Below are 25796 nucleotides of genomic sequence, written 5' to 3'. Positions count from 1 at the left end.
TGCAGAACAGTAGCCTGCCATAGCTACTCCATTCTGAGTTCAATGCTGAGGTGGGATGGCACCACACCTTGTTTGGACAAGTAAACAACACCATCTGCCTGGCACAACCACAAGGCATAACCGATAAATAAACTGGCTAATAAGATGACCCCCTGTGAGCTTACCACATTAATCAGGAGCACATGGATGCATGGGAATATCAAACACATCAGAAATACCAGGCCCAAGTTTACTGAACAACCAGACCACCAAATGAGGCAACCCCCTCACTCAAGACCCATAAGAGGAGGAGTACCCCATGATGCGACATGGTGGCACCCTGACCCCATCACCTGGTCACTCCTGACAAGCCTTGCCCAAGGAAATCGCCAGTGAACCTCTGATCTCTGCCCTCAGGTTTTAGAAGACTATAGTTTCTCCCACCGGTAACAACCATGTGTCCCCCGAAAGCTGACACCTCAAGCTAACACTATGAACCTGCTGCTGTCTGGACCTTGTCCGAGAGTAAGCTCCTGTGCTCTGACAGCTCTGTGCCCAAACAAGTTCTTCTGGTGGTTCCTACTCCTGTCTGACCACCTGGAGCGACTCTGCCTCATGTCTGCTCTCCCTTGCTCAGTTCAGCCTCCTGAACCCCCGTGGCCACTGTAACCCTTTCTGAGCCTTTCTGTAACCTACACGTGCAATTGTGTTAAGTGTTCGACTTGAATGTTACAGGTGTCAGAAATTAAGATTGGGATAAAAGAACCTCTGATTGCCCAGCTAATGACTACCAGGTGACCCACAAGTATTCGGTGACCGCCACCGGTGAAAAGTAGTGTGGGCTTATTATTGTTACTTATAATTATTGTTACTTATTGTTACTCATTAATCCCGACACTGGGATTATGCATATTGGTCTACGTTAATGGCATGACTTGCTCAGGACACCTCTTTCCCAGCACTTCTCCTGGGCTTTCAAAAGGGCTCAGCTGCCGCCTTCTCACCACAGCCCTCCTCCAACCTGCAGGTTTCCACCCTCCTCTCAGCGATCTCAGCTGCTGTCACCTGGTCTCTACCGCCACTCCCTTTCTTTGGAGTCTGGTTGCACCCTCAAGTCCCCCTCTCCCACATTTCACTGCCAAATGCAGGGGACAACTCCTGAGCCTCACTTTATGCAGTCCCTCTGCAGCACGGCAGCGTTTCCCGTTGGCCTCACACACCTTTTAACCATCCAGTCCTCCTCTTGTTCCCATGACAGCGCTCCTCTGTGTCCTCCTCTTGCAGCCACTTTCAGTCAAAGCCCAGGTGTGTGGAAAGGCCCACTGCACTCAGGTGGTCAGAACCTCTGGCTATCTGGCTGCAGATCCCAGCTGCCTGGTCTGTCCACCCCAATGTGCTACACAACTGTCACCATCATCCACGTATGTGTGACATGAAAAGAGCCAGGAGGCAGTGCCTGGGCCCTGCTCAGCTCTTCCCATTGGGTGTTTGCAGTAAGCTCGGTCACTCTGATGGGCACATGATCTGCAAGTTCCAGCCATCTCCTCTCAGCTGAGACGTAGCAAACACCTCTTCCTGGATGGTACATGTCCAATACGGAAGCCATGATCTGGTTCCTCTCAGGCAAAACCATCCCCTGGCAGTTCAGATCATGTATCTGAGATTCCTAATTCTTCTATCTCCACTACTGCTGATGTGTAATCAACTATTTTATTTATTTTACCTCTTTTCTGTCAAATTTGAACTCTTAATGCTGACATCTGGTTCAGATTCCTATAATTCTGATTAAATGTTTCTATCTGATTTTCATTAGTTCACAAAATAGATATATAGTGCCTTCCACCATTTATAGTCCCACACTGTCGAAAGGCAAGGTGGGGGCCGGGGTCTGCTGTAGCCAAGGACACATCACTTCTGAGTAGCCACTGGCTCCTTCACTGAGCCAACAAGGATCAGGAAGACTGCGCCATCAGCCTGGCCCTGAGTCACACCTGACCAATGATGGCCACAGAGTACCAAAAAGAAATTTGTCTTGGCTTCTGGGAACAAACCAATCTAACAAGCAAAAACAAGAACTCACCATTCAAGCTCATATCTATAGTACCCAGGCATGAAAATTTAAAAATGCTTTGCACTCAAATCAAATTTAGAAATGTATTTTGTTTTGAAGTACAATTCAGACTTCAAGCCAGATCTTTCTGATCTCACTGAGCAAACTGGTTTGAGAAAAAAACACATAAGCAAAATTCAACTAGAGGGGAAACTATATTAGTTATTCATTCCTATAATCAAATGCCTGAGGCATGCTAACTTTATAAAGAAAAGAGGTTTATTTAGCTCAAACTTCTGGAGGTTCAAGGGCTAACATTTGGTGATGGCCTTTGTTCTAGAAGAGTCCCAATAAGGCACAGAGCATCATATGGCAAGAGACACGAGCATGTGTGTATGTGTCTACATAGTCTCTCCACCTATCCCCCTTTTACTTTTTGGGCACCAGGGATTGAACCCAGAAGCACTTAAGCACTGAGCCATATCTCCAGCCCTTTATTTTTTATTTTGAGATAGGGTCTCACTAAGTTGCTTAGGGCAGTGCTAAGTTGCTGAGGCTGGCTTTGAACCCACAATCCTCCCGCCTCGGCCTCCTGAGCTGCTGGGATTATAGGAGTGCACAGCCATGCGCCCTCTTCTTATAAAAGTCCTCAGGATGCAAATGTGGATGCTTGATCATGCTGACTTTTTCCTAATTCTAATCACTTTTCAAGGTTTCATTTCTAAAGATCAAAGCCAGATCATGTTTCCACTCTCTTCATATCTCACAATGAGGATTAAATTTCAAGACTTGAGGCCTTGGGGGACCCGCAAATCGTATTTAAACTATAACATTAACACTGTTCAGACTCTGCAGGGTTCGTCTGTCCTGCCAAGTGGGCTTTCCCAAGACTGAAGGCCATGGCTTCCTTGGGAAAAGGCCTGTGTTATTTTTTTTTTTTAATTGGTTCTTTTTTGTTCTACATAATAACAGAACTTATTTTGACATTATTATAGAAGCATGGAACATAATTCGCCCTGATTCGGTCCCTGGTACTTCCCCTTCCTCTCCCTCCCACTCACTCCATTTCCTTCCCTCTACTCCACTGATCTTTCTGGTATTTTACTTACAGCTTGTTTTCCTCAGTGTCTCCTGGATGCGGTGTGTTCATGTGTGTGCACAGGAACACGAGGTCAAGTGCACTCCCTGCCTCCCCCTCCCCGTCCCTCCTTCTTGTCCCCCTTTGTCTACTGATCTTCATCCTTTTTTTTTTTTAATCTTCCCCATTTCATTTGGATTAGCTTCTGCATATCAGAGAAAACACTCAGCCTTTGACGTTTGGGGGCTGGTTTATTTCAACTGTCTGTTCTTTTGGTTTTTAATATTTTTTAGTTGTAGATGGACATGGACATAATACCTTTATTTTACTTATTTATTTGTTTTTGTGGTGCTGAGGATCGAGCCCAGTGCCTCGCAGGGGCCAGGTAAGTGCTCCACCACTGAGCCCCAGCCCCAGCCCAGTGCCTGCCTTCTTGATGGCACACCTGGGCAAACTTTTTGACCAACTGCCCCTTTTACTAATTCCTGAAAAACAACTGGTTTCTTAAGTTTTCAGGACAAAGAGGAAACAGCACAGGAAATTAAGGGCATCAGAACAACTGGTATCGGCATCAAAGACACTTCTGAAAGAGGCTAACACTTTTATATACAGGAAAAACAGCACTGAGAAATGCTCTTGGCTTCTTTTAGCTTTAGAGCAGAGACAAAGTCTTTTTTTTTCTTCCAATATACTAATATACCATCAGCACTGCCAAAAATTCAGACCTTAGTATTTAAGGCTATTATCTTAAAATACTTACAATATGAACCCTAAAGAAAATATGGACAATTTGCATCCAAAATAATGATATTATAATAAAAGGCTCTCCCTTGTTTGCAAAGGTACGTAAAAATCCTTAAACAGCTATTCCCCTTTCATACAAAAAACAGACTGAATTCTGGAGCATTCTCTTCAGTGCTCTTACACTGAATGCCAGTGACACCGTAAAGGAGTGCGACTCTTCTGAAAATCAATAGAATCCTTTTGTTTAAAACAAGTGTGACTATGGATGAGGACTAGGAGACAATACGTGATAATGAAAATAGCTGTGCTAGCAAGGTCGCATTATGCACAATTTAAAATAGGATCTAAAATGTGTTCTTTTCAATTTTTACAAAGGGCAAGGGAATACATTTAAACAAATTTCAGACTTGAGAATTTGCAACCTAATGTTCTATTTTTCAGGAATTGATTTAGAAATAAAAATAGATTTGCAAACAAAACTAAACCCATCAGAAAATGGGAGCAGATGACAAAAGAGCTATATTTATTTTTCTTTCTGATGATACACTTACATTAAGATGGAAGCCAAGCTGTCATCATTGATCCCTCTAAATGAAAAGATTCGGTCTTTTAAAATTTTCCTTAAAAAAAAAAACAAAAAAAAAACAAGCAGCAGCAGCCTCCCCACACGCAGGAGCCTCACAGGTCAAGTGCTGCTGGACGCTGAGCCCATACTCCCAAGGCCTCAGAAGGCTCCCCAGGAGGCCCCCTCTTGTACAAAGGGATCAAGCTATTAAAACCCTAGAACTTTTGATGTTCAGCACTAAAATTCACTTTAAGACATTTCAAAAGAGTCTTTTAAAAACTCTTCCTCCTGAGCTGCTGTCTCCCGTGAGGGAAACTTTATTAGCTGAATTACCACTTAAAATTACAAGGAATCAGTTTCCTATTCAAGGATTGCTGCTTAAAGTCCAGAATAAATCACCCCCGCCCTGCTGTCCCCAGATTCATGCTCTGGCAGAGCCACTGCAGGCACAGACTCTTCCTCCAGAAAGACTCCAGTGGAAACAAGGAGCTTCTCCACCTCCTTCCTCCTCCATCCCAAGAGAACCGTGGGCAGATGGCCTTGTGGAAATTATCTTTCTCTAAGAGCGAAGTCTCAACTGAGGGATGTGCCAACTTCCGAAAGTAAGTACTCCTCAGAGCCAAAGGCACTCCAGTTCCCCAGGTGAGTCATCAGAGTGGCAGGGAGGAGTTCGTTCAATACCAAGCTGCCAAGCTGGCCTGAGGGCTGTGCCTATTCTGAACAGTGCTCAGGACGAGTTGGCTCAGGACAAGTTCTTAATTCTTAAAGGTAGCACTCCTACTACATCAATGAACTAACATTTGTGAAATTCAATAAAAACTTACTAGGAAAATGAAATTTTACAAGGTATATAAAATCAAACCCCCAACTTCTTCTGATTAGATCAGACACTGTCTAACTGCTCTTTAAGTTTCTAAGCCTTTCCTCTTCATTTCACCTTCTTATGTGGACAGTAGCACCCAGAGCGGCATTCCCCACCCAGACACGCCTGGACTCCATCCAGTTACTACCCGAATTGGAATCCTGCATTTAACAGAGAAAAAGTCCCTAAGAATCAGCTAACTATCAAATTCATTTCCCTAGATCAAGAAGCTTTAAAAAAGATTTCCAAAGTTAGGATCTAAAAGCTTGGTTTTTCAAATTCTAATTTCTAAGCAAGTAGAATTCACAGCCAAGGGTGAAAAAGGAACACACCACCAGGAGCTTCTTCAAAACAGCAGTCCTCCCACCTTCCACACCAACGCTGTGCGGCCTCTCAGTCAAGCCCCACCGCCCACAGTGAAGTTCCCTGGGAAAGAAACACCTCACAGATGCAGCTACAGCCATGGCCAAATGCCAGGACTCTCCTGGACACCTGGCCCACAGGGCTTAAAGCAAACTCTGTAAATCAGTCTCTATTTTACTTCATGTGGAAGCTAATAAAAGCTGAGAGACGCGGCCAGGTCTTAAAGAGAAGAATTTGCTGAGTGGGACCACAACTCAGGTCTGTGTCCTGACAGTATGCTCATGTGGCCACCAAGAAATCATTCTAGTTTTTCAATTCAGTGTCAAACAAACACTTCAGGACAGTCCAGGGAGGCAGACTATCACTGCTCAGCATGGGGCCTGGAGCTGAGACCGCCTGGGTGGGATCCCAGCTGTGCCACTGCTGGGCAAGGTGACCACGGGTAAGGTCCTGTCTTTAGTTTTCTTGTCTGTCAGGCAGAGCTGGCACCCTCCCCATCTCGTGAAAGGCCAAAGGACACACGGAGAACACAGTGTGTGCCTGGGGCACCCTCACAGGCGCCGGTGCCATAGTGGTTACCCCCAAAGCCCACTCTTGCTACTTCAAGACACCAACCTAAGTCCCTCTCAGCTCCTCCCTCGTCACATTTCCAACTAGCTGGCGGTGCTGTCCACCCAATCCCAGCACACCAGAGCCGTTCAATGCCCTCGGCCACCTCCCTAGTCTGGCCAGGCTCCTTTCTCATCTGCCCCTTTAACAGTACTTAACTGGATTGGCTACTACATGGGCCTCTTCCAGCCCACTGTCCACAGTAGCCCAAAAGGACTGGAGACCTTCCAGGTTGAACATAAGGTGCCAGGTGGTGGCACATTCAAAGAGGGCAGGAAGCTCCACATTCCCCCAGCCTGCCTTGCTTACACCACTCTTCCATGTGGCTCTTCCTAAGTTACATCCCTTATAATAAACCAGTAATGTTAAGTTAATTGTCTTCCTGGGTCCCTTGAGCCTAGCAATTTATTAGGAGAGGATCATGGGAACCCCTGAGACTGGAAAGCTGGACAGTCAGAAACACCAGAAGCCTAGACTTGAGACTGGCATCTGAAGTTGGGACAGTCTTGTGAAACAAAGTCCTTAACTTGTGGGGCCTGATGCCAATTCCAGGTAGTTAGCCTCAAACTGAATTACACTGTAGGATCCAGCTGTTGTCTGGAGAACTGGCCTTTGGTGTGAGAAACCCTACCCCACCCCACTCACAAACATCTTGTGTTAGAAGTGTTGTGAGTGGAAAGCAGATGGCCCACTCGGGTGCCCTGCATTGTTCACCCTGATCCTGGAGCCTTACTGTAGATTACAATGGAAACTTCACTCTCATGCCTCACCTGCTCTTAAGCTCGTCACAAATCCCTGACAGTTCCCAGAGCCAACAGGGTGCTCCACATGTGGCTTCACACAAAGGTGCACAGAGTGAGTATCACCCAACATTTTTTATCTTATCAATCAGTCATGAACTTGGAAAAAATAAATCCAAGTGCTAGCAGAGTATCAGAACATTCAGCCTTCGGGCTTCAAAGTCTTGAGAGCACTGACAGATGGAGGTGTCCAGCGGCAAATGTGCTGGGTACCAAGAAGGACAGGCCTTTGGCTGACCTCCTGCCTCTTCACTGAGTCTTTCTCCTGGCTGGCAGTCAACTGCCAGATGATACTGTGCATGCTGCTGCAGGTCAAGAACAACACAAGAAGGCAGTCAAGTCCAGTGCCAGCAGCCCTTCAACCAGCCCACTGGGAGCTGAATTCAAACAGGAATCAGACACTCTTATATGCAAGCTGGGAAATCTCTTCATTCATCCATACTGGGGATGAATGTTGCAACTCACAACGATCTTGGACTGGCAACTAATTTTTAGATTTCCTCACAGTTTCAGGTTAAATTTTGTCCTCTAAAAGATATGAGATCACCCCTGTACCAGTGAATGTAACCTTATTTAAAAACAGGGTCTTGCCAGGCACGGCGGCACATGCCTGTAATCCCAGAAGCTTGGGAGGCTGAGGCAGGAGGATCACAAGTTCAAAGCCAGCCTCAGCAAAAAGTAAGGTGCTAAGCAACTCAATGAGACCTTGTCTCCAAATAAAATACAACACAGGGCTGGGAATGTGGCTCAGAGGTCAAGTGTCCCTGTGTTCAATCTACCAAACAAACAGAAAACAAAACAAAAACACCAGGGTCTTGGCAATATAACGTGAGGCCATTTTGGATTAGGGTAGCCTTAATTCAATGACTGTGTCCTTGTAAGAGGAAAGAAATTGAGACACGGCACAAAGAGATAAGGCCACGCAGAGTTGGAGGCAGAGACTAAAGTAATGCACCTGCAAGCCAAGTAACGCCAAGCCAACTCCTGGAAGCTAACAGAAGCAAGGAAGGATCTGATTGTTCCCTAGATGCTTTAGAGGGAGCACAGACCTGCTGACACCTTGATTCAAGATTTCCAGTCTCCCAAACTGTGATCGTGTAAGTGTCAGTTGTTTCAAGCAACCAGTTAGTTGCACTGTGTCACAATAGCCTTAGGAAACTAGCGTGCACTCAAAAATGCAAAGTTAACTGGTTCCTTCCCCATGTGCCTACTCTGAGTCAACACTGAATAAAAGATATATCACACATTCTTACAGAGCATTAATCCAGACTCTTCCGTTTTTATGTTTTTTGAAAGCTTAGGGTTTTTTTTTCTTTGTAGCAATAACAGCTTTCTACAAATCATGTCCTAATCTCTAAATATGTTAATATTTTGTTTCCAATCAAGCCAAGTGCTTATTAATCTAGAGTAGGACACCATTCCCAACTGGAAGGCGAAGCCAAGATACTTTTCCATGTCTGAAAACTGACATTTCACATACTCAGCAAAAAGTTCAGCTGTGCGAGTACAATCAGGAATGGAAACCGGCCAGTCCTCCAGCTGCTGAATGAAATCTGGTACTAATGCACACACACACACCATTGTGTATGTTTGTACACACAATTCACACCCTGGATACCACTGGCTAGGGTATACAGACAACAGCTGCGATTTTAAACTCCAGAGCTACATTGCCACCTCCCAGCCAGTTCCTGTGAAGTATCACTCACTATATTCAACTCGTGGATGATCACTCACTTACAGTGAAGAAACACTGACACCCAGAGGCCTAGGTGGTCAATTTCTAGTTCCATCACTTTCTAATCTCATTGTTTTGAAAACAAAAGCAAAAGGCATAGACAATATTAGTTTAGCCTTGAAGTAACCCCAGATCACTAAGATAGAGGGTCTTTGGAGTTTGAATGGCATTATTAACTGATTGCCATGAAAAAAACTAAGGAGATTTTATAAGTAAGTGCTTAAAAGCCCATATTTATCAGCTGTTCTCTTAAAATTTTTACACTGAAAGGCATGACAGACATTTCCAGTTTGGTAATAAATATCTGAAAAAAAATTATTTTGAGAGAAAGGCCTTCTTTTGAGGTACTCTCAAACATTATCAAAGGTCAGGAGATATAGAAGTAGGTCAGGTGCAGCAGAGAACAGCAATGTTCAGAGTCCCAGGCCTGCTCCTCACGCTGGCAACGATGTACACTTCTAAACAGCTCAGAGTGTACTTGACCCACCTCTGCACAGACGGGGTGGATTCCAATCGTGCTGTCCAGCTGCCTCTTGGTCAGTCCACACTTGAGCGCAGCTGCAAAGCCCTGCGTGACTTCTCCAGCATTTGGGCCCAGCACATGAAAGCCCACAACACGTTCCTAAGATAAAAAAAATAAATAAATAAAGTAAAAAAAGCATGCTAATTTTTATCCCCTTCCTTTCCTATCTGGCCTTGAATACTTCCCTGGCCTAGTCTAAAAACCCCATGTCAGAAACGGCCACAGACTCATGCTGAAGTTGGGCACTACAAACTGATTAGGAACAAGACTCCCTCGTGTGGGCCGCCAAGGGGAGCATGATGTGCATGTTGAGCAGGAAGAAGAGAAAAGACGGCCTGACAAGGACCTGAGGAGGAGGATGGAAACTAAAAAGCAAAGACATCTGCAGTTCCTGAACCACTGAACACTTAGAGGATGTTACACAGGCGGTGGGGACCCCGTGTTCCCTATTTGGTTTCTCAGTGTCACATAAACTATCTCTGGTAACCATGAGGCTCAAGAACAGTCACTTAAACTAAAAAAAAAAAAAAAAATCATTTAAGGTTTTAAAAAGTAGAAAGAGCAATTAGATACTGAAAGACCCTTCCAGTATGAAAATACTTTTGAAAGCAAAAGGAAAAGGTCTAGCAACTCTGAGCTACCTGTTTGGGAATTACTTTGGATAAATTCTAAATCCTAAACTCAGGCTACCTCTGCCAAGAGCAGAGAAACCTGGTGCATTCTACTGCTGTACTCAGTTTTTCAAGAGCCAACCCTGAATAAGCTAAACTACCTAGTCCCATTTCCTCACAACACTTGAAGCCATTCAACTGGGTGCTGAACTATTCAGCCAGTCTCTGGCAACAATCAGAAAGGTCACTTTAGTGCCAAAGTACTATGACACATTCTGTGTTGGACAATCAGGAGTTCAAAGTTGAATAAAGAAGATCTGTGTTGTGAGTTATTAAAAAAAACTTAAAATACACTAGATTTACATGTAATAACATGGGAAGATTTCAAAAAATAAAGATAAATTTAAAAAACAAGGTGCAGGCCAAAATTGTAGCTCAGTGGTAGAGTCTCGCTTGGCACATGTGAAGCACTGGGTTCGATCCTCAGCACCACATAAAAATAAAATGAAGGCAATGTGTCCACATACAACTAAAAAAAACATTAAAAAAAAAAATGAACAATGCACCAGGTTGTATTTACTGAAGATAACATTCTAAAACCACAAAACACTGTGTGACATTTATAAAAACATAACATTATGAACCAACAAGGAGAGACCCTCTGACTTCAGAGTTGTGCCTCTGGGGGAGTTTTGAAAAGACTACAGGAAGAGGAGATGGCTTAAAAGGGACTCTACCTTGCCTGGAATTAAATTCCAACTCTGTTATTAATGAGATAAATACTTAAATTTTATGTGCTTCAGTTTCCTCTAGTAGAAAATGAAGGAAATAACAGCGCATACGCCATAGGATTATATAAGGATTAAAAAGCTAATACTTATTAAACATATTAATAAATTAATACCCATTAATGCAGATCTTTTAGTATCTGATACAGTTAAGTGTTCAATAAATCTACGCTATTTATAAACAATACCTGTTATTATGGCAAATACTGCAAAAATGTTCAATGATTCTGAACTGTGGGCACTTTCCCTGTCTTTACATATATTTATACATATTCTATGTTAAAATACGTAAAAACTAGCAGATTTAAAAATCAAGGACATGGCATGAACATACTTCATATACAGAGATACGAAAAATTGTGCTCTATATGTGTAATAAGAATTGTAATACATTCCAGTTGTATTTTAAAAAATGATTGTATTTTAAAAAATGATAAAATCAATAAAAAAAAGTGATACATTAAAAAAAAAAATCAAGGACATTTAGACACTAAAGTCAGATGACTGACTTTATGAGTAAAGCATGCCCCAAGGACAGTCAGAAGTTCTAGAAGCATGCTTTTGCATCAGCTTGCTCATGACAGAAGAGCAACAACATAGATCTTCTTTGTTACTATCTTTGTCCATGAAAATATTATGACCTCAATTGCTTTAGGTAAGGAAGGTTTATTGGCAGTGAAACTTATTTTTCATATTACACAAGCAAGCTACCAGAATAAATAACAATAGGGGGAAAAAACAACTGCACATAATTAAAATGGATTTGCTTGGCATGAAGGAAACTTGATGTTGCTCCATGCAACTGAAGTCTCGCTCACCCAAGAGAGGTGACATTGCCAAGAAGAATACCTCATGTTTTTTCCATATCTTTTCTCTGCAATAGAATGGATATCTAATGTATGCACACATAAACAAACTTTTAATAAAATGTCTAAAAAAGAAAACTACATACAATCATTTTTATGCCAACGGCATATTCATTATGGATTATTCTAATATTTTTTTTATTAAATGCCTCAATGATGACCTCTTTTGTGGAGAATCTAAGAAGTATCTCCTAAAACTCTAGGTTAGGTTCTGCAAAAAAATAAAGAAAGAACAAAAAATCTGTAATTGTGGGCTGGGCTTGTAGCTCAGCAGTGCTTGCACAGCACAAGTGAGGCCCTGGGTTCGATCCTCAGCACCACATGAAAATAAGTAACTAAGATAAAGGTATTGTGTCCAACTACAACTAAAAAATACATATTAAAAAAAATCTGGGGCTGGGGATGTGGCTCAAGCAGTAGTGCACTCGCCTGGCATGCGTGCGGCCCGGGTTCGATCCTCAGCACCACATACAAAGATGTTGTGTCCGCCAAAAAAAACTGAAAAATAAATATTGAAAGAGATTCTCTCTCTCTCCCCCCCTCTCTCTCTCACTCTCTCTTTAAAAAAAAAAAAAAAAAATCTGCAATTATGTCCCTGTCTGGAGCAGTAGTTTCTATATAAGACACATGGTTTAAATCTATTCAAAACTCAAGATTAAAAATAGAGCTTATTAGGCTTTTTAATGAATAGATTCTTCAGCATTATTTATATTTTTACTGAGGGAATTTTGTTTAAAGGCAATGTGCCAGGTAAGTTAAAATTATCCATTTTCTATGATTTAGTACAATACTTAAAAGAGTATGTGTATGAACATACACGTGTCCTGGTTTATCATGTAAAATACATTTCTTACTGTGTGGCAGCAGTCAAGAGTTTGAAGAACACTGATGCTTTCAGTCCCTCATTCTGTAAAGACACAAACTCTTCGAGGCCTGGGAGTATGCCAACAGGCTTAGCTACCAGAGGCTCCAGGCAGAGCTCGAATCGGACCTCAGTTAAGGGCTCTTCCCAAGGCAGGTTTCTCTGGTGCCAGCTGCTGGGGCTCAAATCTGCATTATTTCTATTCTTTTTTGTTCATTATTTCTAGATAGTCAGTGACTTCATTGCTACTCACTTATAAACACAAACACAGAAGTTGTTCCTTGGGCTCCTTCCTGCCCTGAACTGATTGCCTGCTACTTATGTATAGGGCCCTGCACCAGTGCAGCCGAGGGGAATGACGGGGAATGCAGGCAGTGGAGCCAAGGCCTCTGCCAGTGGAGGGTGAGCACACAGCTGGGGGACTGCAGGTGAGACACTAGAGTAGTGCCCTACACAGCATGTGGTCAAAATCAAGCACAGCAACTTTAAAAGTAAAAGCAACTTTTTCATAGCTGCTCTTCTGCATCTCCTGCTGAGAGTGCAAACTGAGAACCCCCTGACTTGGGCCAGGTGACAGGGAAATGAATTGTAACATCCTGGGTTAGCACAGCCTAGTTAAGTCTCCGCATGTACAGTTCCTGCCTGTTGTCTCAGTGTATCACCTTCCCCTCTTATAAAACCTGTTTCTCTGAGCTCCACAAAGATGGAAACTTAAGACAAAAAGGTCTCCTCTATCTTCCTCAAGCTTTGAATAAACTTGTTTTTCTTCATCAACCTTTGTCTCCTGAATTTTAGAGGTGCCAAGCAGTAAAATCTCAGTTTCCCAGTAATAAAAATAGAGCTATATGGGCTGGTGTTGTGGCTCAGTGATAGAACTCTCACTTAGCATGTTTGAGGCACTGAGTTCAATCCTCAGCACCAGATAAGAATAGTTATTGTGTCCATTTACAACTAAAATATATATAGAGACTTAAAAAAATCAACCATATATTAAAAGCTAAATGAGATTATTAGAAGGATTCAGAATTGTACTTACATTGTCTTTCAGATTACAGACTATTTTTGCATAACATTTGTTGTTATCTCTTGATGGAACTGTCCATTCCAGTGGCCAAAAGAAACTATGGTAAACCTAAAAGGATATAGGCACAATTTAAACTTTCTTAAGTAGCAAGTTTGCAGACTTCAGATCTGGTGAAAGAAAAAGCTCTTTAATAATTAAGAGTTTAATTAAATGATAAAATCCACGAATTCACAGGAGATGGTATAAAGCAAATGACTTGATACACCCTACTCAGGGATTTTTTGAAATAAATTCATCCCTTAATAATAATCCAACCTCAAAGTAAACCTTAAGTAATAGTAACAAAGAAAAATAGGAAATGATGGGCTGGCGTTGTGGCTCAGTGGTAGAGTGCTTGCCTAGCATGTGCAAGGCACTGGGTTCGATCCCCAGCAACACACACACAAAAAAAAAAAAAAACTAGATAAACAAAATAAATTAAACTAAAAACAAAAATAAATTAAAATAAAGAAAATAGGAAATGGAAGAAGTCATGTAACTACTGTCCTATATTAAAAACTAACCAATATACCTGATTAAAATCAATCAATTAATTAATTTTTTAAAAACTAACTCAAACTAACTCAAAAAAACTCAACATCGTTTGTTTACCTCATAAGAATGACAACTTTGGACAAGAAACAAATAAGGAGCCAGAAATAATCATCACAATCATCTAGATCCCTTGTTTATATTTCCAAAAGACATTTCCTCTTATGGCATTATCACTAACAGCACCTGAGGGTGCAGGGAGGATAGATATACTCGCTGAGATTAACTCACAGATAACTCAAAGATAGATTTTTCTCCTGCAACTGTTAAGGCCTCAGTTCAAAACACACAGTTAGTGATCCTTGTAAAAGCACATTGGTTATGATGACATGATTAATTTTTTTAAATAAATGTAGGTTGCAAAATTAAATGTACAGTATCACAACAATTACGAAGGGAAAAGATTAAGAACATTACCCCAAACTGCTAACAATTGCTATGTTACAGACAATCTATGATGAATTTCCTATTTTCCTTATATTTTTCAAAATTTCAACTCAAACATCTTACTTTTGACACAAAAATATTTGTTTTTCTTCATAAAAGTCTATGAAGAAATAAAAATATTTATTAAGAACCTCAAAATTTAAATATCTTTGATAGGTAATCTATCCTTAAAAAAAAAGAACAATAAACAATGAATTATAAAGATATTCATTAATCTATAGTTGTGAAAACTATAACAACCTAAACAAAAGGAACTTCACGAATTAAAGTATGACATCTCTTAAAAATTCAAATTATTACACATTTCTAAAAATGGTATTTTTAGAAAATTGAAGGACAGACAAAAATGTCCATGATATATATTATTATTATTATATTACAGAAAACAGTTAATCATACTTTGAAAAACTTAACATGCGCCCACCCACACAAAATTAATACATATATACACACATACACGCAATAGAGGTTGAGCATCCCTAATCTTCATCTAAAATTTGAAATGCTCTAAAATCGGAGGATGTGAGTGCTGATAGGATGCTCAAGAGGAAAATATTCCACACCTTCAACTATGTGTATAAATTGAAACAAGTGGATTTCATATTTCTTGGGTCCAATCCCAGCCACATCTCATTATATATGTGCAAAAGAAAAAAAAATCTGGTCCCAACCATTTCAAATTAGGGATATTCAATCTGTATAAATATTTATAGTCTAGATGGAAATATGCAAAAATATTAATAGCATTCATTTCTTCATGAATTAAAATATAGTCTTTTTGCTGTTTCAAACTTTCTATAAATGAAGTTATACTATTTTTAAAATCAGAAAAAAATGTTAATAATGTGTTCCTAATAAACCAAGATATTACATGCTACTATCCATGCATAAAATAAAAGATTGTCAGGTAGTTAAAAGAAGCTTTTATGGGCTGGGGTTGTGGCTCAGTGGTAGAGTGCTTGCCTCACATACGTGGGGCTCTAGGTTCAATTCTCAGTACCACATTATATAAATAAATGAATAAAATAAAGATCCATCAACATCTTTAAAAGTATTTAAGAAAAAAAAGAGGGTTTTATATCATAAGGTTGACTTTTATTCACAAATCTGTGCTTTTAGAATGTTTTACTGGAAAGATTTTCCCCTGTGATTTAAATGCATGCTGCAGTCCTTTTAAGTAGTATTATTTGTGTATATTAAAAAGTCATATACAGGGACTGGGGTTGTGGCTCAGTGGTAAAGCCCTTGTCTGGCATGTGTGAGGCCCTGGGTTCGATCCTCAGCACCACATATAACCAAACAAATAAAGTGAAAAATCCATTGGCAACTAAAAAATATTTTTTAAAAATTTATATTTAATATACAATGTCTTTACTACATGATAAAAGGTGAGTGCTGCAGTTAATATAGATCAGACAGTAATGCTAAAATAGCAATCATTACATAGGTCAAAGCAAGAAAACTTTTTTTTGTTTTCACTTTGCTGTATTTCTCATATTTCAGTAATTAAAAATAAATAAATGTGGTTCACCCTTGTTCATTACAAATACACTGAAATATCAAAGGATAAAAAGTAGCATTCAATTTACTCCGAAATGGCTCAGAGGAAATAATACATATACACAAAGAGCAAGAGAATATGAAAGTTTATAAAATAAATGAACAAAATATAATAATAATTGAGTCTAGACAATGGCTATAAGGAAGTTCTTTGCATTATTTTTAAACTTTTGTGTGTACTTGAAATTACTTTAAAATTTTGATGAAAAAAAGTAGTATAGCTTAGTCCAAGATAAAGAAAAAAAGAAGCGCTTACCTCAATGTTCTCCTCCCCAAATTTCTCTACAGCCTTCTCTTCTGAAAGGCCGCAAGCACCATATTCCAAAGGAGTAAATACGGTTGTTGGAACATTTTCATAGTCACACTGTTTCAAAATGAGGGAAGAGAATTATGATAGGCAAATCCTAAAACAGGTATTCTTAAAAATGATTCAAAAGTACACTTCCAAACTCATTCTATGAGGCAAATAACACCCTGATTCCAAAACCAGACAAAGACACATCAAAGAAAACTTCAGACCAATGTCTCTAATAAACACAGATACAAAAATCCTCAATAAAATTCTGGCAAATCAAACACAAAATCATATCAAAAAGATAGTGCACCATGGTCAAGTGGGGTTCATCCCAGGAATGCAAGGTTGGATCAACATATGGAAATCTATAAATGTAATTCATCACATCAACAGACTTAAAAATAAGAATGATATGATCATTTCAATAGACGCAGAAAAAGCATTTGACAAATACAGCATCCCTTCATGTTCAAAACACTAGGAAAAACTAGGGATAACAGGAACATACCTCAACAGTATAAAAGCTATCTATGCTAAGCCCCAGGCCAACATTATTCTATATGAAGAAAACCTGAAAGCATTCCTTCTAAAAAATGGAATAAGACAGGGATGCCCTCTTTCATCACTCCTATTTAATACAGTTCTTGAAACTCTAGCCAGAGCAATTAGACAAAATAAATTAAAGGGATACAGATAGGAAAAAGAATTCAAATTATCACTATTTGCTGATGATATGATTGTATACCTAGAAGACCCAAAAAATTCCACCAGAAAACAACTAGAATAAATGAATTCAGCCAAGTAGCAGGAAATAAAATCAACACCCATAAACCAAAAGCATTTCTGTACATCAATGACAAATCCTCTGAAAGAGAAACTAGGAAAACTACCCATTTTACAATAGTCACAAAAAAATAAACAAAATACCTGGGAATCAATTTAACGAAAGAGGTGAAAGACCTCTACAATCAAAATTACAAAATGCTAAAGAGGACTCGGGATGTGGCTCAAGTGGTAGTGTGCTTGCCTGGCATGCATGAGGCACTGGGTTCGATCCTCAGCACCACATAAAGGAAAATAAACATATTGTGTCACATAAAAAACTATAGTATAAATATTTTTTAAAAATGCTAAAGAATGAAATTAAAGAAGACCTTAGAAGATGGAAAGATCTACCTTGTTCCTGGATAGGCAGAATAAATATTTTCAAAATGACCATACTACCAAAAGCACTATATAGATTTAATGCAATTCCAATCAAAATCCCAATGACATTCCTCATGGAAATAGAAAAAGCAGTCATGAAATTCATCTGGAAAAATAAGAGACCCAGAATAACTAAAGCAATCCTTAGCAGGAAGGGTGAAGTAGGTGGCATCACTATACTGTACTACAGAGCAATAGTAACAAAAACAGCATGATACTGGCACCAAAACAGACTTGTAGACCAATGGTGCAAAACAGAGAACACAGAGACAAACACACATAATTACAGTTATTTTATATTAGACAAAGGTGCCAAAAACATATATTAAAGAAAAGATAGCCTCTTCAACAAATGGTGCTAGGAAAACTGGAAATCCATACACACAAAATGAAATTAAACCCCTATCTCTCACCATGGACAAAACTCAACTCATAGTGGATCAAGGACTTAGGAATTAAAGCAGAGACCCTGTGCCTAACAGAAGATAAAGTAGGATAAAATGGATAATGGATAGAATCCATTTTGTCACATTAGGCCTGACTTCCTTAAAAAGACTTCTATAGCATTAAGAAATAAAATCAAGAATCAATAAATGGGATGGATTCAAACTAAAAAGCTTCTTCTTGCCAAAAGACAAAGTGAGATAATAGAGTGAGGTGAATAAAGAGGTGAATAGAGAGCTTACGGTGAGGTGAACAGAGAGCCTACAGGATGGGAGCAAATTTTTACCACATGAACATCAGATAGAACACTAATCTCTGGGATATATAAAGCACTCAAAATCTTAACACCACCCCCCCAAAAAAATCAATAAATGGGCCAAGGAACTGAACAGATATGACAAAATGTTCAACATCACCAGCAATTAGAGAAATGCAAATCAAAAATACTCTAAGATTTCATCTCACTCCAGTCAGAATGGCAGCTATCAAGAATACAAACAACAATAAGTGTTGGTAGGATGTGGGCAAAAAGACACACTCATACATTGCTGGTGGGACTGCAAATTGCAGCCAATCTGAAAAGCAGTATAGAGACTCCTTGGAAAACTTGGAATGGAACCACCATTTGACCCAGCTATCCCACTCCTTGGTTTATACCCAAAGGACTTTAAAAAGCTTATTATAGGGACACAGCCATATCAATGTATAAGAGCAACACAATTCACAATAGCAAAATTGGGAAACCAACCTAGATGCCCTTCAGTAGGTGAATGGATAAAGGAAATGTGGCATATATACACAATGAAATATTACTCAGCATTAAAAGAGAATAAAATCATGGTATTTGCAGGTAAATGGATGGAGTTGGAGAATATTATGCTAACTGAAGTAAGCCAATCCCAAATAAACAAATGCCAAATGTTTTCTCCAATATGAGGATGCTGATCCATAATGGGAATTGGGGTGGGGAGCATGGGAGGAATGGAGGAACTTTAGATAGGGCAAAGGGGAGACAGGGGAAGGGAGGGGGTCTAGGGGTAAGGAAGATGGTGGAATGAGATGAACATCAATACCCTAAGTTCATGTATGATGACACAAATAGTGTGTCTCTACTTTGTGAACAACCAAAGACAGGAAAAGTCGTGCTCTATATGTGTAATATGAATCGAAGATGCATTCTGCTGTCATATATAACAAATTAGAAAAATTTTTTAAATAGTTCAAAAGTGGGAAAGGAAAGCAGAAATAAATTTCTATCAAAAGCATGTGAAATCCCAATCCCAGACACTAACTACACTGAGAATCACCCACTCATGTGAAAAGCCTATGTAGAGGCTTGAAGTCTGGCAAGAATGATTATAAAGAAAAGATCAGCATCCTCATATTGTGGCAGCTACCAGCTTATGTTACCTTCAATTACCACTCTCTCTCCTCTAAATAAAGTAGCAAAAAACAATATATAGGAAATTATCAGACCTGATAATCTCAGATTAGAGACAAAAATTAACAGAATTCTTTGAAATCAATTAGGTAATACACATAGGAGTCATAAAAGTATTTTACACCTTTGGATCAATAATCCTACTTTTAAAAAATTTATAAGATTATGTTATTACAATAGCATGCTACTATAATTATAATGGCATGATAATTTCATACATAGAAAAGGCTACATATACTGATTTGAGTTTTGCTGCAGTCCTCTTCAACAGTGGCAATATTAAAAGTGGCTTTAAAATAACCCCCAAGAATTAGAATGTAACACATACATACTGTCAGTGTACTATTATGGAGCCACTAAAATGGGAATGAAGGCCACCAGAAGACAATAAGCCTAAGCAACATTCTACATTTAAAATATGAAAAATGCAATTCTCATTCTCTAAAATAGAGTGTAAAATCTTTAAAATATGCCAGAAACAATAAATATAATTCTTATTCTCTAAAAAGACCATAAACATCCTTGGATTTCTCTAATACAAAAGGCAGATATCCACTTCAAGTTATTGGTATGCCATGAGCCAGAGCTACCCTCCTACATTAAATAAGAACAAACCAGACAAAAATGGACACTGGACAAGCAGCAGCACCTGTGGCCCTTAAAGAGAAGAGAAACAGAAGGAGGTGGGCCCTCTGCTGGCTCGGGGTACTGCCCAGAGGGACTCCTGGACCTCCATGCCGTGAGGGGAAACTTGAAGAGCCTGGCAGTCTTTCCCAGTTAGAGACAGTGATGACAGCTCAGGGCAGCCAGGGTGGCTTGCAGCTACAAGGCAGACTACCAAAGAGGAGTTCTCAAAGAGAGTTCTCAGACCTCCAGAGATTCACTTGAGACTATCAACAAGATGTAGAAGGACTGTCCACAAGGAAACGAAAATATCCAGATTTTAAGAAATTCTGTTGCCACATGATTTCAAATTTAGTGCAATCTTTTTCATGTTCACCCTTTGGTTATTGCTGTTATATAAAAATATTTCTTTTTTACTTCAGGAATCTGCAAGATATAAATTAAAAAACCAAATACATCTCAAGCTATATTTCTGAATGTCCTTTCTTAACTTACTAGATACTCATTAACTCCGATAATGGATATAAGATTTAACTCAAAGAGGTGATCTTGTTATCTTTGTTCCAATAGGAATATGAACCCTATTCTAGCCACTCTGACAGAACCCTTCTACCCCTAATCTCATCATTTCAAATTACCAGATTTTATTATGCTACAAATCCAGAATAACTCCAGGCCACAAATAAACTTTACTAGCATCATTCCATGAGATTTCCATTACTGTAGCCAACCCATGATGATTTATATTCAAGGAAAATGGGTAGTAACTAAATTCTTCACAGTTCATTTTCCCAGAATTCCTTTTTAAAAAATAATTAGGGTATATTATTCTTTCTGGCCATCTGGTTCTATACTACAAAAGGAAGCATTCAATTTTCTACTGTGACTTTAAACAAAATCACTCTAAAGCATTAACATTAGCATAAAACATATTTAATATCCTAAGAACAAAAGACATTTTCTTTGAAAGGACTGGGGAACAAAGTCTGAACAGTAGTTTAAACAACTCTGCACACTGAAACTTTTGCCTAAATCCCCAAATCCTTTTATAGCTTAGATGGGTACAAAAAAAGACTTAGAAAATTATACTTTCAGTGGTAATAATGAAACTGATGGAAAATGCAACTATTGTAAGTATATGAAACACAACTAGCTCCTCTTTATTCTAAGTGTGATTCCAAAAGTGACAATTTTCATAATAAAGTCACAAATGTATAGCAGACCTAACAATGTATCATTTGGAATACACTTAATAAAGCAGATCTAGAATGTCATTACCAAAGTACTAAATTACTCAAACCTGGTACATTTCCCAACTGCACCACTAAACGGGACAGAGAGGATTATTAAAAAGAGTGTCTCAGTGGACGACAGCACTTGCCTTGACAGTGGAGCCAGCATAAAGCCTCTGGGCCAGCAATCTTCCTGCCTGGATGGCCACTGGGGTAAGTTCCAGCTTTCCCTCCAATATATCACCAATGGCATAGATGTAAGGCACATTGGTCTGTTCTTCATCCGTGACAGGTATTTTGCCAGTTCTGTAAATTCGTTTAATTAAAAATTACCGTCCATTACCAATATCAACTAAATAGAACTAAATCCCCTTTCTCCCCATGAAGCCCAAAACTGACTCTGAGAACGATGTTCTAGTGTATTATTAAAAAGCTTAGAGGAACCAAAACGATTAGTGACAATCCTGTCCACTATTGTGAAAATCAAAGAAATAAGAAAACTATAGGAAACCTCTGTCCAGGCACACTACATTGTGTACACCTATAGACCCAGCTACTTGGGAGGCTGAGGCACGAGGATCACAAGTTCAATGCCAGCCCAGGCAACTTAGCAAGACCCTTTATCAAATATAAAATTATTATAGGAGGCTACAGATGTAGCTCAGAGATAGAGTGCTGGGTTTGAGCCTATTAGTATGGCCAAAAAAAGAAAGAAACCTTACAGAGACAATTCTAAATTAAAATAACCAACAAAACAAAATAAATGCAGGAAACACTAGTATGAGTGGCACTGAAGAGTGTTCTATTTTCTAAACCAAAAAAGGGAACTCTCCAACTATGTTAAAAATAACTTTAAAATACTCTAGAATTGATCAATGTTATGAATAAGTGAAATAGCACTGAATGACAATGTTTTTTCTTACTTTTCATTTATCTTCACCCCCACAGTTTCTAAGCCAATATTTCTTGTACAAGAATCTCTTCCTATTGCCAGCAGTACCTGAAAAATTAATACACTTTTTAAAAACCTTTGCATGAATTAAACATTTTTCAGATTATTAAGCTAATATAGTTTCATTTCCCACTAATAAATACTTACTAATACAAGTTAAAACAAATTAAAACCCTCAATTAAAAAAAAACCTCTCCAACACGATATAGCAGAAATAGCTCTTCATTTCTTATTAATGAGAAAGAATTAATGCCTTAATAAACTCAGCCAAGTTTACAAACACAACACACTCTATGACTGATAAGTTATTTTCCAAGTGGCAGGTTGGGAGGTAAAAGGGACAGAGAAATTCTAACTCATTCAAAAACATCTGATACCTTTTTTAGCCGTTTGATAAAACAATATTTTAAGTTACAGTAGAGAAAATATGAAGCCACCCTTTGTCAAAACAAATTATAATATCAGAAGTACTGAAGATATCTTAGAAGGGGCTCAGAATAAGTGATTTTAGAAGAAGTCACTGTAAGTACACAACAGAGAACCAAGAAGCATGTTACTTGCTTTCTGTTGGAATAGTGCCCTGGGCATCTCCTTACCGTATTATACTCTCCTTCAATGATTTCCTCACTATTGGTGGACTGAGCTGTCACCCTGAGTCGGCCTGGTGTCCCTGCTTCAATTTGTTCAATCTGCAAAAGTGATAAAGTTTTGATAAACGTTTATTAAGGAAAATAATTGTCTTCCCTGTCAATCTGGCTAACCCAAAGTTGAAATATAAAATCTGGCTTAAAAAGCATTTTATATCCCAATTACCTCACCTTCACATCATTAGGATGATATGAGATTCTTTTATTTAGCCCCTTCTTTGTCACAGCTTAACACTGCTTCTTAGAGAGGCTGTTTTCAAATAGTAAAGTTCAGAGGGAAAAACAGATTTAAAAAAAAAAAAAAGCCAGAGAATGTACATGCCAGTCCCTAAAAATCAGACCAATATCTCAACTGCTTTTCCCATTTCCTATCTCATAATTCACCCAGAAGCTTTCACCATGGGAAAGTCACTACTGCTCAAATTCAGAGATTCCCTTCTGACTTCAGATAGTCACATCACTGACAACAAAGAACAGGTATTGAAGTAGATTATTAATAATTTTAATGACAGCTAGCAAGCTGTAAAAACCATAGTGGCAAAGAGATGTATGTATTTCAATGGCTGTTAAGGAGGCAGAAAGGAATACATCTGTGCTACAGCAAGAGAATGAACATACCAACTTATTACAGGAAGGTGTCAAGGCTAATCCATTCTGGGTAACAATGACATAGAGGCACTGCCACCTGGAAACTTCCTCAAGTCTGTAGTTAACCTACTGTCTCTGAGTAACAGCCAATCATGGGCTTTTATAAAATATTTCCTGGAAGAAAACAATAAAACCACCTGCAATTTCTGCCCTATTAGTTAAATCTCTTTTGAGTGCACTGGAAGTCTCTCCTGTTTAAATTAAAATGTTCTCATCTTTGGAGAGGAATTCAATTGGTTCATAGCTTATATTTGTTTCAAAATGGTAGGTAAAGAACCTCATCCTATCGTTACCCTTATTCACTTTGTACTCTAGCCAGGCTTTCTCTGTATCTAGACCAATTTTCCTCCCCAGAGCTTTTTTGTATACATTATAACCTCTGACCAAAATGTCCTGTTCTCCCACCTCTTTACAAAAGGCTCCTTCCACTCAGCACTTTACAGTACAGCAATAATTCACTACCAAGGCACTTTGATAATACTATTTAAGGAGGCACAGTCCACCAGGTTTTCAAAAGGATCCACAAACTCTCCAAATATTAAGAGATTACACAGGAAGATTAACTTTTCTACCAGCAAAACCCACACATTCAGTTGTTTCTTACTCACAGTCTTAATGCAAATGTGGCCATCTACTTCCTAGAAACAGCAGACTTGCGATCCCCACAACAGTACTATGAAATGGATTCCCTTAGACTTCTTTTATGCCAGGTACTGTTCCAATGGCTTAAAAGTTAGCTAATGTAATCCTCACCCAGAACTCGGAGATAATCATTATCTTTCTCACTTTACAAAAGAAACTGAGGCTCACAGACATTAAATGAACGAGTCATGTGGAAACTGACAAGATTTGAATATGGGTCATTCTTATCCCAAAGCTCATACTTTTACCCATCAGCAAAGAGACCCATGGCCATACAAAGAACTCAAATCAAGTCACTGAAAGAGGAAACAAATAGCTAAAATTTCTAAACTTGACCATGATAGTCTATCCTGCATTAAAGGAAAGTCACTAATCAATTTTGTCACTCTCATATAAAACATTGTGGTAATGTTAACAAGGTCTCAGGTATAATTTGGCATATTTTAGGCCTTTGGAAATAAAGATCAAATTACCAAAAAAGAGCCCATAAAATGAAATGAAGTTAACTGTTTCCTGGAAAGCCAGAGTGACATAGTACATAATTTAATATATCACATACCCAGGGAAAATGTCTCACAAAGAAAAACAAAGTCAGCCTACTCTTGAACCCTTATTTTTAAATCTCTAGTACATATGATGAAATAAAATACAGCAGACCAACATTATAAAAGAATGCAAAAACAGAAAGTTTTAATCAAGAAAGTACCAAAAGAGTAAGTTGACAAAGGAAGGTATTATTAATCCTTAAATAAGAGCAGAGTTATTTAAGCAGTGGGCAGGTACAAGCTTATTTCAATATATAAAAGGTGAGGAATCAGGACTCCTGATGGTTTATAATGCCCAAACGATGTCTCTACTACCCAACCCTAACCCTCCTTCATCATGAGTACAAAATCAGTAAACCCATGGTCAACCCCACTTACTTTAATTGGTACAAACTGCTTTATAAACTTGATACCATGTTCTTCCATGTGTTCACCAATTTTATTGGCCATGTCCTGGTCAAATCCTCTCAGTAGAATGGACCGCACCATAACAGTGACATCCAAACCAATACCAGCAAGAAATCCAGCACATTCCAAAGCGACATAGGATGCTCCAACCACCAGGGTCTTACCCGGGCAGTAAGGTAGGGAAAATAGATCATCACTGAAAAGAATTTAAAGGGATAGGGAAAGAAGAAAGAAAATATAGAAAAAGGTTCATATATGAATAGTGACTAAACCAAATAAGAACAAGAAATTTTTAATATTATAAACATTGAATTAGCTAAACATGAGAAGTTTTTATAAAATCTTAAGATATTCTCCCTTTCTTGCTAGTTTCTTTCAGAGTAGCTCAAGCCCAGTTGCTAAACAGAGCAAACCATTTACTTCCTGACAACATTCCAACCTACAGCCACATGATCTAACTGCGTGAAACATATAATACAGTTGCAAACCCAAACCCCACCTTCAGCTTCTGTCAAAGGTAAAAAGCCTATGTTATTTCTCTCTTGGAATATTGATTATTAAGAGCAGAGAAAACAGGGTGTGGTGGCACAAGCCTGTAATCCCAGCTGCTAAGGATGCTGAAGCAAGAGGATCGTGAGTTCAAAGCCAGCCG

The 25796-nt window shown here is 38.9% G+C and overlaps 1 protein-coding gene across 2 annotated transcripts in view; it reads right to left on the bottom strand.

Moving 5' to 3' along the window:
* Txnrd1 (thioredoxin reductase 1) overlaps positions 1–25796 on the bottom strand; it is a 59330-nt gene that overhangs the window by 4877 nt on the left and 28657 nt on the right. For both annotated transcript variants that reach the window (XM_076855044.2, XM_076855043.2), the window contains exons 7-13: positions 25115–25340; positions 22851–22943; positions 22226–22302; positions 21452–21608; positions 16317–16424; positions 13475–13570; positions 9276–9410 (exon numbers count right to left, since the gene is read on the bottom strand). In XM_076855044.2, coding sequence (XP_076711159.2) covers positions 9276–9410; positions 13475–13570; positions 16317–16424; positions 21452–21608; positions 22226–22302; positions 22851–22943; positions 25115–25340 — 892 coding nt within the window. The remainder of the gene's footprint in view (positions 1–9275; positions 9411–13474; positions 13571–16316; positions 16425–21451; positions 21609–22225; positions 22303–22850; positions 22944–25114; positions 25341–25796) is intronic.

This window comes from Callospermophilus lateralis, chromosome 4, assembly GCF_048772815.1.
Source record: "Callospermophilus lateralis isolate mCalLat2 chromosome 4, mCalLat2.hap1, whole genome shotgun sequence".
Classification (NCBI taxonomy): Eukaryota; Metazoa; Chordata; class Mammalia; order Rodentia; family Sciuridae; genus Callospermophilus; species Callospermophilus lateralis.
The sequence above is the reverse complement of the archived record's forward strand: the minus strand, read 5'-3'. Positions and strand labels throughout refer to the sequence as shown.